The following is a 16997-nucleotide window of genomic DNA, read 5'->3' as shown; positions in this document are numbered from 1 at the left end:
ATATTCTTCATGTTTCAGAATCTGAATGTAAAACACTGAGGCGCGTTGAAATTTGAAGAAGAAATACGTCAAGAGACTTGAAAGTTTGGTAAGAAGAATCAAATGCTTCGTAAGCGCTTGTACCAGTATTTTTGTGGTGAAGTGTTTTTGTCAAATTGTGATCACAACTACAGTAAACATCGCTCAACGGTTGACGTTTGACTAAGTTATTTTCATTAACTTTTCACAACTGTTTTTTTTGATATCTTTTGTGGCAACTTTCTGCTGGCTTTCGTTTCTGGTCAATTACTGTGTTGTCAAGCTCTACATTAATGTTCTGTCAATTTAACTCTCCTCCTTTCACAGTTCCTGCAATTTGATTGGCTGGTTTAAACAAAAGCCATCAGAAAGTGGTAAAAAATGAATCAAAAATAATACAGTATGGCGATCTTCACTGTCAAGGAGGAGCGTAACTGAAACGCTTTCTGGCAAACACATTTAGTCTACATTTGCAAAAAGCAACCATTTACGCTGTAAAGTCAGGTATCTTTCAAGACGTAATACCTTAAAATCGCACTAACAATTCAGTTTCCATATAGTCTCCTCCTTGGCCGTTATTAGGGTCCTCACAGAACGCTTCTTATCGCCAAGCGCGAAGCGGGTCAAACATAGGCTTTTTCAATCCCGCATCCTGCCATTATTTTTGGTTCAATCCCGTCATCCCGTAGGCTCCATTTCCAGCCATTTTGTGGAAATCAAGCCTAGTCATACCGCCCTAGTCAAAATATTTATGCCGATCTCGCCTGGTTAGAGTCGTAGTTCTCCGCGTAACGTCCGTAACCTGTGCTTTTCTGTTTTTCGTCCCGCATCCCGCCGTCAAGGTCAAAACTATCCCGCATCCCGCCTGTTCAGATGAGCAAAGTATGAGCGAAGTATTTTTATCTCGCTTCCCGCCATGAAAATCGATCCCACCTCCATTTTAACTCTCGTCCTGCATTCCGCTAAACCTATTTTGGACTCCCCGCTAGCGCTAACTCCTTTCTTAAACCCGAACCGCATTGTTTTCCGCGTTTAAGCCATTCACAGCTTCATTCCTACAATCCTGAACCAGTCATGTCGCATTTCTCCGCGTTGGTACCATCACAACATCGCGTGTATAATCTTGAGCCAGTAGCACCGAAGCCTTGTGTGACGACACTAATAACGACTGCGGGGAAGATCAGTCGCCATCCAACATGCTGGCGTAGTAAATCTCTTAGAAGTCAATGCCTGTAGTCAGGGAATAGCCTCAAAAGATTCTCCTCTGTTTTTTCGTGGCAGACGTTGAGCAATTGATGGTTTGAAGCCAATACCGGGAGATTCAAATGACAAATTGTGGCGGCCATGTTGGATGTGGAAACAATTGAAACAATGTGATCCAACATGAAAACCAAAAATTTTGTTTGATATCACTCGTTGCTAACATCCTGATGTAAATGCATTAAGGAAAGTTTAGACAAGGGTTCATCAATAGTATGGTTTCACATAAGGGACTTGATTTTTGACAACGCAGAGAATGATCTCTCATCCTCAGCAGATCCGGCTATTTTGTTCTTTCAATCTGCCTTTCCAGGTTCCCTTTTGGGTCTCATTAACATGGATAACCGCCATCTTGAAAACATGCTACAAACACACTTGTAATTGACCTTATTCACTGTAACCGCCATGTTTGTTTTCGTATTATAATGTAAATATCTTGGTTGGCAAATTACTCCTGACTTTTGGCGCGAAATTTTAGCGTTAATTTATAATTTCAGATGTGAATTTACAAAATTGCCATGGCGACGTTTGACGCGTATTCTCTTGACATAAACCCACGATTGTAAGCGTAATTTGTCACTAATGATATTAAAAGGTAATCATATGGTGTACTCGTAAATTAAGAAAAAATTTCACTTGGGTTTTGTCAAAATTCTAAAAATTATTAGAATTTTGCCAAAACTCCCGTGAGATTATTTCCAAATTTCACTCGTCACCACTTGATTACCATACAAATGTTTAGGTAAGTCATTTTTGAGGCGACAAATACGTTTAAACCAGCAAATTCCAACTAGTTTCCTATTATTTCTGATAAAATGTATGTGTTAGAATTACGTATACTTTAAAGTACTCTAAATATGAGGCTATTTCGATGTATTTCTAAAAAGAAAAAAAAATGACTTGATGAGTTAAAAGTCAAGATAACGATTTACTATTTCAAACTAAGCGTAATTATATAATCAATATTCGGTAACTTGGTTCTCAAAAATAATTTAGGTACAACAGTTCCATTATTAGGACGAGCCGATTTTCAGGGATCTGTCTTCTCTCCAATATTTGACCCCTTGCAGACCGCATGGCTAATTTGCATTATAAGAGCGAAACTATCAAGGCTGCTATTGCTGTAAGGGAGTTAACTACGACTGCGACGGCGAGGACAATGTCCATTAATATTTTACCTACGAATCTTGCCATACTCTAGAGTCATTTAGTTTGTTTCTATTTGTCAAAATTTCAAAACTGAATATGGAACACAGCGTAAAATTCGAAATACACGTGGTTCACGTTCTCTGGGCAACACAGAATTTGGTCATTTCACGTTGCTGTTTTGCAGAGGGCGACAAAGAAATGTGCCAAGAATTATAACGCACGTGTACAGGCATTGTATTGCTCATCAAACCTTTTGTTTAGCGACGTTCTCGTTGCCGGTGCCGTTGTGGTTTTCTTAAACTCTCTAATAATGACGCTTATTACAGCGCCCACATAAAATAAACGATTCGCTTAGGAACCTTGGCTCAAGGTGCGTCATTGTTTAGTCCAATCATGTGAACTAGGAGCGCATTGCACGTGATTTCGACCTAAAGTTCATAGTATCCCATGCTTTTCAGTCCAATGTCGTGATCATGACAACACAGCAACCTCCAGTGATATAATCACGTGAACGTTAAGATATTGCACGTGTTTCCGGCGTGCAGCATCTTATTTGCGTTCATGTGGGCGAAGTTTCAAGAACGTAATGTCAGTGAAAATGGGTGGTAAGGTAAGGTGGCAGGCGTGATTTCTTTAATCGGCACGTTTGGTTTGTTCCTGAAAAAAAATTCGTATAGGCAGGGAAATTGTCTTGGAAGTGCGTAGTAAAAGAGCTCAGGGGCGAATGTGTCGCATTTTATCTTATCATGCTTCACTATTGTATTACTATATAGTGCTTAACCAGCGGGAAAGTTCGTATAATTGTTTTAGTAATTATGAGAATTTTCTAGTCGTTTGAAGTCCTAACTACGCTGAGAAATGTTACGAAATCATTTTAAGTTGAACTAAGCACTGTATTGAATGTAATTTAATGTGCTATTTCAGTGAAATCATTGTATGTTCATTGTGGTTTGGTGTTAAGAAATAAAATTGATTCAAATCTTCCTATTCCTAAATGTGATCAACAACAGAAAAGCTATGGTTTTACGGTTACTTTCCTGTTAGACTGTTATCAATAACTGAAATGATGAAGTGGGCTCGAGGTGGCCACCCACTCTTGTCTTGAGGTAACTTGGAAATCACGAAATGACAATGAAGTGTTTGCAAATTTATAAAACGCATCGTTCAATTAAGGCATTTGTAGTTATCAAATGATACTATGGTTGAGAGCAGTTAGATGGGGAGATTTGTTCCGAAGAGAGAGGGAAATTAGAAGAAGACGGGTTTAGAAGTTTCGTTTTATGAAGCTATTTAATTAAGACAGCAATCTACGCTTTTGGAAATCTAAACTCGTTACCAGGCGTCCCCTGGGTTTTCATTTGCTCCTGCGTCAATTCAATGCAAATAACGAGAGTAAACCTTTCCATTTGCTCAAAAGGATACCGTTTAAATTTATTTTAGTATTAAGATTGAAAATGATTTTTAAACGATGGTAGAAGAGGAATAAACGCTCAAAATTCTTTGGAATGGGCCATTTATTATCGTTTAGAAGGCGAATAGAATCGGCTTTGTTCAGTTTATAGTGATTTTAACGCGAAAAACCGAATCTTAAAGTTCTAATCATTGAAGACATCAACTGACTTTAATATTTTTAGTGGTAGTTTCAAGAAATTAACATCGTTTTCCTCTTGAGATTTCGGCTTTAGGAATAACTAAATTGTCACATTTAATTTTTTTCGATGCAATAAAGAAAGGAAATCACCTCAGCTAAAATATAAATAAAACAGAAGGTATTTTTAAACGGTTTAAGTTTTCAAGAGCCTATCTTTAGTCCTTTTTTCTATCATTATTACGAAGAATTATGTTAGGTTCACGCCATCTGGAGAAAATGTTTTTTTCGCCTTTTTTTTTAACATTTACACATTTCTGTAAAATTTTGGTTTATTTATAATGTTCCGTGAGATTCAGAATTTTGTACCTTCAGACATGGTCGAATATTCTACTTAGATGGCAAATTAATCTCAAAAACTCAAAATACGATTGTGGTTTTGAAATATAACAATACAAATTTCATGTCTCTTTCGATATTCTCACTTGTTTTCTCCCGGAGAAATAACAGATATGTGTTACGCTGTTTATTAAAGTAATTGCGTTGATGGTTTTTGATTGAATTAGAAAGAAATCTCGGACGCCCAGTGGCTGAGAGGGTGCATTCTTTGCGAGGACAATGCGAAAATCTCTACGGATACAGCGTATTTTGTGATTTTTCTGATATTTTCGAGATAAGGTGTCGCAGATTGCATGTCGCCATGGCTAAGAAAGCCCCTTTGAAACAATCTTTTCATCACACCTTAAATCTTATTGGTTGAGCAGGGACTGGCTGTTTGTTAGTAGAGTTAAATTTACTTTAGCTGAAACCATCAACACTATTACAGGCCACAAGTCTTCAGCCCCCAATCTCGGCCTTAAAGAAAGAAGACTAAAAGATAGAAACGCCTTGTTAACTCGCTAAGGAGAACCAAAATTTGGACTTGGGGGCGCGAGATAAAAAAAGAAATAATTTTGCTGTAGAATGCGTAATACAGCGCGATTTCACCCAGTGACCCGTTTCGCTTTCTTAGCTCTGTTTCTCACGATTGGAATTGCTGATGGACTAAGGTAAAATGTCGTTATCTTTTTATGTCTCTTGGTAGTTTTAGCTTACAAGTTTAAAAGGGTTTCTCTTTAAGACTTAACTAGCTATTTGAAACGCTCGCAGTGGCAGAATTTCGCGATTACGTATTAGAAATTGTGCAAGAGAGATACATTGTACTTTAAGCGATTTAGTTCTGAAAATCGGAACTTAGAAAACTGAGGGGAAAACAAGGAGAAAAATACTTTTTAATTCAGGTTTTAAAGGATTATTTTTTGGTGTATTTCAGTTGTCGTGAACAAGTTTGTAAAAATACGAAGATTATCGTTATTTTTGAACAGTTTTCATTGGATGAAACCCCAGAGGGATTAAATAATTGTGAATTTATTTTCTTATTTTCAAAACCTTTTTTCGACATTTTAAAACGACGTGGTTTTACCCCGAAAAAGATGCTTGACCAAAACTGTTAAAGTATTGTTTCTGCTCTTTAATACTAAGAAAATTGTGTGGAAGAGGAGTCATGCATGTTTGCTGTAGCGTCGGCCCTAAAGTTCAGTCTCCATTTTTCACTGCCATAATGTTCCTGATTTTCACACATGTACATTAAGCTACTACAGAAGAAAAATACAAATTTGAACAGAATGAGAAATCCATGTTAAAAGTACGTTATTTAGCTGCCAAATATCACTTTCCCGAAAGGATACCATGAATATTTCGCTATGTATCAACTTCGAACTATTTGCACAAAAATCAAGTTTATTTTCCTGTATTCTCGCTTTGAAAATGTCTTGAGGGTGGTATTTTACCATGAATACCTCTCTACAAGATGGGGAGGTTAGCAGATCTAAGATTTTTAATTCGTTATGTAACTGTGTTTTTACAATCACGGTTTTCTTATTTCAGGAATGAATTGCCCGAAACATTCGAAGCCGAAGTAGACGGACTCGCTGACTTAGAGAGAAACCAACGGTCTTTCCGAAGTTGTAAGTGAACGCCTCCGTATTTCTTATTGTGGGCCTTCTTCGTGAGATGCACTGATTCTCTTCCATTTGTAAGAACGAATCTTTGTTATGTAACGTCGCCCATTTTTAAACCAAATTCAGCTCATGAGACTATCTTCAACTGTGTAAATTTAAAAGGGATTGTTTCAAAATATGTTCCTCTTTCGCACTAAATAATTTCTTGGTTTTCCAAAACATTAACCTTTTCATCTCCTTGGCAGAAGTGCCTATCTCTCCAATAAATGCGTTCAATCCTTTATGATTTACACTACTCTATTCAGATCGAAATATGTCGCCTCCCATTTTTCCCCATCCTTGAATGTTGTACAGGTATTGCTAAGATAGGAGTGAAACAAAAATGACTAGAAAAGCGTAAATAAGAAGGAAAATTAATATATCTTTAACATTTATTTCTTCTTGTAGAAACCGAAAAAATTCAGTAATATGGCCTTAAAAGTTCTTGGGCGTCTGAACAAGAATTAGTAAAACACATAAGGATTAAAACTTAGAATTTCAATCATACTTCCATGTTCATTTTCATATTTAACAGTTAACAATCTTGAGACGAAATTTTGAGAATTAATTTTTAGTCTCTAAGAACTCGTTGTATTAAAAGCACTAAACCAGGTCAGTTTGAAAACTTTATTTTTCATTCTATCAAACGGGCGATTTTCACTTGAAAATTATTTAGGGTAAAAAATATTTGCTCTCCAAATTTACGGTCTATTGTTGTCAGATTTTGGTATAAAAGGCAAACGAAATCTTCAAAATGAAAATTAAATTTTTTCGTTAGTAGAAACGCGAGCGTAGCAACATTAATAATATTAGTTGTTATGTGGTGCATGACGTCGGAACAGTGTCGCGTGACTGGAAATCTAATTTTCACGGCTAGACAAAAAAGTAATTGCACCAATTGAACCATTTTCGTCATAAATCTCACACCACTCTTTACGAACAAAATAATGTAACAGTTGCAGCTTGAGTTGATTTAGGTAGCAGTTTCCTTATTTTAGAAAGGTTCGAGTTTACTGTTTTTCTGTGTTTTTGTAACTTTATTATTTTTTGTGCCACATTTCGCTAATAATATATAATATAAATATTATAATCTTCTACAGACAGTTTACCTGCATTTCCAAAACTTGTTCAAAAAACTCTTGACCACGGCTACCACATTTTCCCGCCAGAGTGACACGCGCACGTTATTTTACTATTAGGTCATGTTATAACTGAATTTATATCTTAAGGTGAACTCTTATTCAGTTTGGCTTGGTTTCTTTTGAAATTTTGGTTTCATCCTTTACTCAGCAAAGACGAATCTATTCCTTGAATTCAAATAATATATATTTTTTGGCTTATTAAATTGAACACTTTGATGTAATAGCCGGCAGCAGCGCTTGCCTCAGTCTTTTTTTCCGTTTCTGATATTTTTTTGTTTTTTTGAAGGGGGAAAGAAACACTACTAAATACCTAGTCTACCTAGGAAAATAATTTGACCATGGACGTAGCCTCAGTCTGAAGTTTTTTTCCCGGCTACTCCCTTGAAGTGTAACCTTTTAACCTTCTATTGCAGATGATGCCTACGGACCTATAAGGAGGTCGAACATTCAGCGTCACATTCCAGACCAGAATGACGAAAATGTTTGCGTGCCAGCGTGCGCGCACGGCGGAACATGTGTCAACAAAACGTGCGTCTGCCCCGCCGGGTGGACTGGAATCGATTGCACGCAGGGTGGGTTGGAATAACGTGTTTTTAAATTTATATTTTTTATTTTCATTTTTTTATCTTGAAGTAACGATCGCCGTCAAAGGAGTTAAGATGATTTAAAGACGGATGTAAACGCTACAACTTTGCCGTTCAAGTGTGACAGGCTTCCGACAAGTGTCCGTTGCAAATTGCTTCATTTAAATCAAACCAACAAGTTGCGAGACATTATCGGCTGATGTACCTCTTTTTCTGTCAAATTAACAAATTGACGCCAGTTTTTTATGCGTCTGTCCTCTTATTGATAACAAATTGCGGCATAACATTGTCAAAGTGGCTGTGGAACCACGAGCCGCAGGCGAGTGGTTCCGCAGTAAACTTTGACAATGTTATGACCAAATTTATCATCAATAAGAGGTCAGACGCATAAAAAAAACTGACGTCAAAATGGTAAAATGCCGGGAATAAATAAGGGGAAAAGACGCCGTAAACTTGCCGTAAACAAAGATAACTGAATTTTATTCAAAATGTCGCGAACACAACAGCTTTTCTTGCTTTTTGATTGGCTACTTAAAAAAGTCCATACAGTCTCACTGGTTAAAAGTTGACAGCTTGACAGCTGAAAGTTGAACTTGAAAGCTTGCGTAAATTAAAATTTTATCCGTCTGCACTCTTATTGATGATAAAAATGAGCTAATCAGCGCGCGAGAAATTAGACAGTTATTGTAAAAAGGGCCTTTTCACTCAACCTTTACACGGAGTATTTTGCATCTGAAGATTCTTATAAGCCTTGTGTGACAACTCCAAAGATGAGTAAATATTTACTTTGTTTACTTTTTCAGAGGTCTGCTCGCCTGCATGTTTGAATAATGGAATATGTCGAAGTGGAAAGTGCATGTGCACAGCGGACTGGGAAGGAGACCATTGTCAAACCCGTGAGTACAAAGATAGTTTTTAAGCCACTAGTTACCGTATTCCTATAATAAGTCTTCTTGCGACCTCCAGACCTCAACATTATCAGTCACACTGGGCTAATTTCGGTGACAAAAACTGAGACAACGGGTCACGTGGCCCTTAACAGATTGACCTCGATGAAATATCGCGGCCTAGGAACTAGACAAAACTAGGTGGTCGTATTACGAGAGGGTCATAAGGCAGAGTTTTACTGAAAACGCAAAGCTTCGACTTGAAAAAGTTTAATTGTTCTGACCACCCCCCTCATTTTAACCCCCATTCATCTTCTCCTGTACTTCTTTCTCCACCTTACTCTTCACTTTCCTCTACCTGGTAAGGTAGTATTGCACAACATGAACGAAGATCAAAATCTTATGTGAAACGAAAATGAACATTCATAAACACAGCAGGTGAGCTACAAGTTCCTTTGGTAATGTTAGTTAAAATATTTTTATTATGAATTGTTATTGATTTAATTCTCTTTTTTTTTTCTAGCTAAATGCACCAAGAACTGTCAAAACGGAGCAGCTTGCGTGAACAATCTTTGCGTTTGCTCCGGAGGCTGGGCAGGCGATCTCTGCGACAGAGGTAGGTATATAAAACAGTTTCAGTCTGCGCTGATGTTGTTCTTTGTGTGAATATATGTTCTAACGGCTGAAATGGTTCTGGTACGTAGAAGGCGTTTTGCCCGCCGCGCTCTCCACGTGCCTTGTAATGAGAAGCATTCTGCGTGAATGCGTTCACGCGACTGTCCATTTCATATTTTGCTTATATATCATTTTTCTGCGTAGTCTTGAATATTTCGACACACAAGAAACACATCACGTTCCCCGTTATCAGAAGCATTCTGCGTAAATGCGTTCACACTACTGTCTATTTTTTTTTGCTTTGGAAAGTTGAACGAAAAGTTTAGTCAATTTTCTGTGTAGTCTTGAATATCGCAACACACGAGCAACACACCAATGCTCGAGTCAAGTCTTTCCATACGCTTAAGTTCCTACATCAGAATATAATACGGATTGCAATTAAATATCTATTGGGTAAAACAACTCTTACTGACTATGTGCCAAAACGAGTAACAGGTACAAAGATGCATAAGATTTCGTGGTTGAAACACAAGTAAACTCAAAACTCAAGCGCCCACGAGGGTTTCAAAATAATTTTACCTCGGTGAGACAAAATCACAACAGGTTTCTGTACTTCACTTCTCATAGTTTATATTATTAATGTATTTTTCTATGTTTTTTTTTTGTTGGTAGCTACTTGTGACCCGTATTGTCAAAATGGTGGAACTTGTGATGCACCAAACGTCTGTGATTGTACAGCGGGTTATGACCGTGACACTAACTGCAAAAAATGTAAGTGAACTGCGGAATGCTAATGCGTTCTTTTTGAGAATCTTTGTTTCCTCGTTCAAACTGATAAACAGATCCCTTGAGAAGTACTTTCTGAAGCTGCAGTGCTCGTTGTACAGCTTATTCCTCATAACGTCATAGATTTTGTTATCTCTTTTGACAAGTTCTCCATGATCAGCGCACAAGCAAGTGTTGCTTTTTGACATTTTTTTTTTAGTTTTGAAGTCACCTTTTTCAAAAACTATATATTTTGAAGTAGCTTTGAAGTTTTTGAAGAAGAAGCCATGTTTTAAGGGAGGGGGGGGGGGGAGGTACTTAACAGGGAATGTGCCATAGTTTTTCGTTCCCATGACCAAATAGACGGAAAAAACGGGGGCAACAAAAAAAAATCTGGCGCAAAAGTTCGAATGAACTAGTTCTTTAAGCTCAAGTAATAAGACAGGGATATATTTCGCCCTGTGATTTTTGGGTTTAAGTTCGTGCGTACACAAGGACATTACGACGCTCTGCAAGTTATTAAATTATTCTTTTGTCAACGCATTTCCATTTTCTTTTCAGCACTGTGTAATCCTGACTGTGGTGTTGGCGGGATTTGCGAGTACAACGCAACTGCGGGAAAACTAATGTGCACATGTCGACCTGGTTTCCATGGCGAGGGATGCGACCATGGTAAGCTGCCTAAGAACCCACCTTCTTACTTCTGAATAGCGGCCTGCCTACCTACCTACCTACCTACCTACCTACCTACCTACCTACCTACCTACCTACCTACCTACCTACCTACCTACCTACCTACCTGCCCATATACCCGGCTGCCTACTTACCTCCCTACATCCCTACCTCCCTCCTTCCCTACCTCCCTACCTCCCTACCTACCTAGACACCTACCTACCCGCCCGCCTATCTCCATTTACCTGCCTTCCTGCTTACATGTATTCCTAATGAAAATAACTTTACTTCCTAAACCCATTACTTGTTAAAACTACGATACATAAAAGTATCGTGTAAATTGACTGTTAGTTTTCCTTTTTTTGTCTCAGTGAATCCGTGTGAGATGCCGCATCATGAGGGTGTTAGCGCGCAATTTCTCGATGAAACCTTCTACATGCGAGACCACAACTTGCTGAGTTTCACCGGAAATGCGGCCTCGACAAATGCGTGTCTAAAATATCTTGAGGAAGTGGATAAACATTGCTCTTCAAAAAATGCAACATTCAACCAAGCAGAGTGCGAGAATTATTGCCGTAAGTAATTTTGGATTCGTCTGATAAACTCACAGCAAGCATTTGATAGGGTTTAAAATCACCTGGCTTCACCTCATAATAATGTGCGTCACTACTAAAACTGCTCCATTTCCTTTATTAAACATTACAAAGTGTCAATTTTTTAGTTTTATATTTATCTTCATTTATTGTGTTTGTGATAGAGTTGTGTTGTTGTTGTTGTTGTTAAACAATAAGTAGTAATCTTCTTGACTTTTACGCATGTGCGCTTGAAAATGCGCATTGCGGTATTGGTTCTTAACCAGTTGAACAGGTTTTCACGAGAACATAGCTGGAACATGAGTATTTTTGGACGTAATTAATTATTTGAGTTGGTTAGTTTTTGATGAGAGGCAATCGTTTCAAAGAATTAAGAAGCGGAGATATGCTTGTTCTGAAACTCTGATGCAGGTTACGAAAACGTGAAAAAGTTCACAATAAATTATGTTCAATGTTTTTATTAATCATTTTTTTTTTTGCAGTTCCTCTCGAGACCAACGACATCTGCAAAAAGATCTGGAATCCAGTTGGGTACGGAATCGCACCGGGCATGGTTCAGCGTGCTAATGAGTCGTTTTACTACGAGGCTGCGAGCAAGTCTTGCAAACCTTTCCGCTCTCTGGGCTGCCTCGGAAATGCTAACAACTTTGTCAGCGAACAGAGCTGTAAAGTCAAATGCACCCGTGAGTAGTTGTTTTTTTGTAAGTGAAAAATCCCGTGTTAAACCGTCTTGATCCAATACTTTTTTTAAAAAAATGAGCGAATTCATAAAGAATACGGGGGACATTAACTTCGTTGCCAGTGTCCTCTCCTCTCCGTCCCCTGGATGGAGAGGACCCTGGGAACGAGGTTGCGGAAACTATTCTTAGATAAAATTCCATCTGGCAGAATGTCGTCTAATACGAATTTAAGGACGATAAAACTGTCTTATGATCTGTCTGATTTATAAGTGTTATCCGTTTTAGAAGACAAGAAACGCGCGTGGACGGGTAACTCCCCTGTCGAGGGTTTCGTTCTATTGTAAGTTCACATTCGGGACGGGTAAGAAGCAAGTTTCCCGCCAAAAACCCGTCAAGTCTCGCCGTTTTCACACTCGTCCCGTTTTCACAAACTGGTCACGGACGGGAAGCTCTTTTTCACCGTCTCTAGTGTGAACTCGTCCGTTACCTTGTTTTAATGAACCTAGTTTTTTTTTGTTCTTACAGTTGTTGCCCCGACAAACGTAGCACCACCGCCCATCATAGACGGTAAGTCTTTATTACTTACATACGGTGAGTCTTTATTACATGTAGCGACCTTAATAGGGACAGTTCTGGCCTCTCTCTTTCACGCAACGCCAAACTCTTGGAAAAGTCTTGAGAGCGTAGCATTGCGTGACAGAGGGAGACCAGAACTGGACTAAGGCTTGCACATGGTACGAGCTAGAGAAAAACGAATCGTGAGACTGATTTTCGTTTTCTCCTTACCCGCTGCAGCACCTGGAAGTTGTTTTGTCAATGGCAGAGAGCACTTCAACACATTCGACAACACTGGCTACAGATTCTCAGGCCCTTGTTCATCAATGCTTGTCTTGGACAGCGAAAACCCCGAGGATTTCAAAGTGGTACTCAACGGTGATCCCAGCTGCGATATCAATAATCCGTGTCAAAAGTCCTTAGACTTGATTGTGGACGGTGTAAACGTACATTTGGGTAGAAAGACTAACACATCATTCGTGGTGAAAGTGGAGGGTACACCCGTAGATCTACCCCACACAACGGCGGCACCTTATATGAAAAAGGTGAGTGCTGTGTAATATATCAAAAACGAAAGACCGTGTTTGACCACATCTGCAACCATCGAGAAGAGAGTTGAAAATATCACGTGTAGCGGAGTACTTTTGACAAACTTCGAGTTGTTTGGTAATGTGGTCAAACACCGTCTTGAGTGTTTGATATATCTTCTCAATCAAAACTAAAACTAAGGAGAAAACGGAGAAATCAAATCGTAAAAATCTATGCTAATTAAGATCAGATATCCAAACACTGTCACGGTCATGATTTTCGTGTTTAAACTTGATGAATATCAATGAGTTTGAGAATGTTGTTTTGCCGTTGCTTTTAGGAGTTACTTCGTAGATGTATTTCAAAGATTGTCCTTCCTAATCCGTGTTTGGCTTCCTTAATCTTTTCCATCCTTGTTGCAGTTTGGTTCATTTTTGTCTTTTTGGCCTTTTGTGGTAATTCTTTTTTTCAAGTTGACTTTTGCGGTGTTGTTGTACCTTGCACGAAAAGGATTGATTTACGTCATCAATTTTTTTTTTGCTGCGAGAGGGTTAAGGGGGGGGGGGGGTGGGTGGGACGGGAATAAATCTCTCTCTCTTGCAGGCGATGAATTGGATGCAGGAAGAGAAACATGTTTGTTCAGGCTATTAATCTTCACAGTAATAACACGATTCTCGAAAACACTTTCCCATCCCCGTTTAGTTTAGTTATAAATAATATCTTGACTATGTCCTTATCATTTCTTTTTTTTATTGTTAAAAGTCTTACTCGTCATTGCTTCCTTATCTGGTAAATGTAACGCTTCCTCGTCTCGAAGCCCGTTTTCGATTCTCTTTCAGAGTGGACGCTACGTTCTAGTGAAAACTCAGGACCACATCAACATTCTGTGGGACGGCCAACAAGATGTTATCATCAAAGTCCCTGTAAGCTACAAACTCTCTAAAGACCATAAGCTGGTCGGCTTGTGCGGTCTTTATGACGGAAACAGCACCAATGACTTCACTGACATCCAGGGAAATGTATATCTAAATCCCACACAAGAGGAGATCGACGCGTTTGCCGACAGCTTCAAGCAGAAGACCTCTTGCGATAACAGCCTTGTTCTAGCGGTGCCTAAACGAACAACTGCAGAGGTACTCGCTATTGAGCGCGACTGCAGTGTCATCGAGAATCCAGCATTCCAGCCTTGTCACCAGCTGGCCGATTACAAACCGTTTTTTGGGATGTGTATGTCAGATATGTACAAAACGAATTACGCGAACAGGCAGGACGCCATGTGCGACTCGCTCGCGCTGTACGCTCGCGTCTGTGCGTGGTACCACAACACGACGCTCAAGGGATGGAGAACACCCGACCTTTGTCGTAAGTAGACACATTGACTGATCATAAAATAATTTCTCCTTAAAATATCGATACATTTCGAAAGGGACACGAAAATAGAATTTGGAAAACCATTCAGTGGGGGATGACTTGATGTCCCACCTTCAGCTTTTTAGTCAGACGATTTTCGAGGGAACTGTTTCATAAACATTTTGCGTTTAAGCATGATTAGGGTGGCTTGGAACTTGGCCTAAATTGTTCACATTTCTCGATCGTATTAAACCACGTATTAATCTTCTTCAATATGAACAACCTTGTTCTATTTTTGTCTGTTGAAACCTCGTTAGTTTTGTTTTTCTACCAAATCATGTGTTTCCATAGATTTAAACATCAGGTTTCGGAAGAATAACTTGAAAGCTTGTTTTAAAGACACTCTGTACACCATAACAACTTTGTAAAGAAACAAAGGCAAAACAATGGAATGCCCACATAAACATAAGTTTATGTAATTTCACACAGAAACTATGAGCTCCATGCACATTTCAAGCGAACCACTTTCGTTTCATAGCTTTGCAGTGTCCTGCCGGGTTCGAGTACAACGAGTGTGGATCGTCCTGTCCCCTGACGTGCCGAAATATTAACAGTGACAAGGCTAAGTGCAACTCTCCCTGTACTGATGGCTGCCACTGTCCAGAAGGAAAGTGGCTGGATGGTAGCGTGTGTGTGGAAAAGAGCCAGTGCTCTTGCTTGTATCGAAAAGTCACATACCCCAATGGAGCAGTAAGGGCGGATTCTTGCCAAACATGGTGAGTATCATTTCGGCTGTGTGTGTCCATGTGTCAATCAGTAGCGCGCTGTGGTTCAGAATACCGATCTACAGGAGGCAGCGTGGCCGAGTGGTCAGCGCGTCGGACTCGCAATCCAGCGGTCTCTGGTTCGAGTTCTGCTCTGACCACTTTGACCGCTACCTGAATTTGTTTCACGGTAGCCCCGAGAGTTTAAATCTTCGGCCACGCTTGTAGATAGCCAACTGGTTTGCCTCCGGCCAGTTGGGATTCTTAACAATGTTATGTTCAATATGAATTATTTGTTTCAGTTGTTTTCTCGGCCCCACTAGCCTTTGTGCTATAAACACCGCAGAGGGTAAATAAAAGTTATTAGAATTATTTTTATCCACCTTGATATGTCATTATGAAACGTAGTGAACTTTTTTCAATCATTACTTTGCTCTTTCTTGGTTAAACTCCAGAATACTCAGTTACTCTAAAACTTGTATTCATATTTGTACAGTCTTGCGTGCGCAAAGCAAGCACAGAACTATTCTTGGTGATCAATTAACTTTTTTATGTTGCGTTTTTGTCAGTGAGTGTTAAGAAGGGTTTATTCGTTTGATTTTGGACTTTTGCTAATGCAATGATTCATAATGTTTTTTAGCACCTGTAATGGAGGCGAATGGTTGTGTAAAAAGAAACCTTGCGCAGGTATGTGATTTTACTCCTAATGCCTTATTGTGGAAATTTGACTCTTGCCTTTTACAACTGCGATGGAAAATAAGTTCTCTCTCAGGCTGTGTTCACACTTGGACACTTGGTGCCCGAACACTGGTGCCTGGGCACCGGTACAAAATGGTGTTGGGCTCAGACACTGGGTACTATAAGTACCCAAGTACATGTACCATTTAGTGCCCGAGTACAAGATCACGACTGGTACTTTGTACCCGTGCACTAGCACTGTGCCCGAATTCTTGGTGTGAATTACTTGGAAAAACGGCGTGTTCACACTAGTAACCAGCGAGAATAGCACTCAGTCACCGTGCTCTGGCACCAAGTGTGAAGATAGCCTTAATCAACGCAATTTTCGAGAATGAGAAGGTAGTACATCTTGGCAAAGAAAAAAACTTTTGTGATGACACACAAAGACAACAAAATACCATACCTCTGGGAACGAGGAGTAACTTAATATCTTGAATCTTCTGGGGAAACCTGAACACTGCTAATAGAGAGAAGTGTTATTTTATATTTGCTAAATTTCTTTTACGTTAGGACAAAATTTTGAAAGTTTGGGTCAAAATGATGGAGATTAATGTCACACAGATTACTGTGCTTCTTTGCAAAAGACGCTTAATTCGCCTTAATTAGTGTCCTAAATAATTCTGATATCAGTAATGATAAGTCTGCAATACATGGAAAACCTTCCTTTGAGGTAGATAAAGCGATTTATTGAGTTTTATGGCACTTGCGCATGCCCAGCAAAGCCACGATGTGAGCCCTTTGTTTGTACTCTCTGTATTGTTTCTGGAGGCAACGTGGCCGAGTGGTTAGCGCGGCGGACATGGAATCCGGAGGTCGCGGGTTCAAGTCCCGTTCTGACCACTTAGTTGGAGCTGTTTCTCGGTAGACCCTGGTTCAACTCCTCGATCATGCTTGTAAATAGCCAACTGGTCTGCCTCCCGCCCATCGATTTTGAAACGTATTATGATTAGTTGATATATTGTTTCTTTCAGTTTAAGAGGCTTGTCTGTGAACTATTGAAGCTAGGTGTCACTAAGCATTGACCATTATAAACAACAACATTGAGCGCTTTTTTTGAACCATAAGCATTT

General features: G+C 39.3%; 1 protein-coding gene across 3 annotated transcripts in view; it reads left to right on the top strand.

Annotated features, from left to right (window-relative positions):
• Window positions 1-4432: 4432 nt before the first annotated feature.
• The window catches only part of LOC145469927 (uncharacterized), a 61923-nt gene continuing 49358 nt past the window's right edge, over window positions 4433-16997 (top strand). For all 3 annotated transcript variants that reach the window (XM_081453742.1, XM_081453741.1, XM_081453740.1), the window contains exons 1-14: window positions 4433-5064; window positions 5942-6021; window positions 7610-7768; window positions 8584-8676; window positions 9191-9283; window positions 9955-10053; window positions 10609-10719; window positions 11091-11294; window positions 11795-11995; window positions 12518-12559; window positions 12788-13092; window positions 13915-14437; window positions 14964-15201; window positions 15830-15876. In XM_081453742.1, coding sequence (XP_081309868.1) covers window positions 4979-5064; window positions 5942-6021; window positions 7610-7768; window positions 8584-8676; window positions 9191-9283; window positions 9955-10053; window positions 10609-10719; window positions 11091-11294; window positions 11795-11995; window positions 12518-12559; window positions 12788-13092; window positions 13915-14437; window positions 14964-15201; window positions 15830-15876 — 2281 coding nt within the window. In that variant the 5' untranslated portion in view covers window positions 4433-4978. The remainder of the gene's footprint in view (window positions 5065-5941; window positions 6022-7609; window positions 7769-8583; window positions 8677-9190; window positions 9284-9954; window positions 10054-10608; window positions 10720-11090; window positions 11295-11794; window positions 11996-12517; window positions 12560-12787; window positions 13093-13914; window positions 14438-14963; window positions 15202-15829; window positions 15877-16997) is intronic.

Source organism: Orbicella franksi, chromosome 15 (assembly GCF_964199315.1).
Source record: "Orbicella franksi chromosome 15, jaOrbFran1.1, whole genome shotgun sequence".
Classification (NCBI taxonomy): Eukaryota; Metazoa; Cnidaria; class Anthozoa; order Scleractinia; family Merulinidae; genus Orbicella; species Orbicella franksi.
The sequence above is the reverse complement of the archived record's forward strand: the minus strand, read 5'-3'. Positions and strand labels throughout refer to the sequence as shown.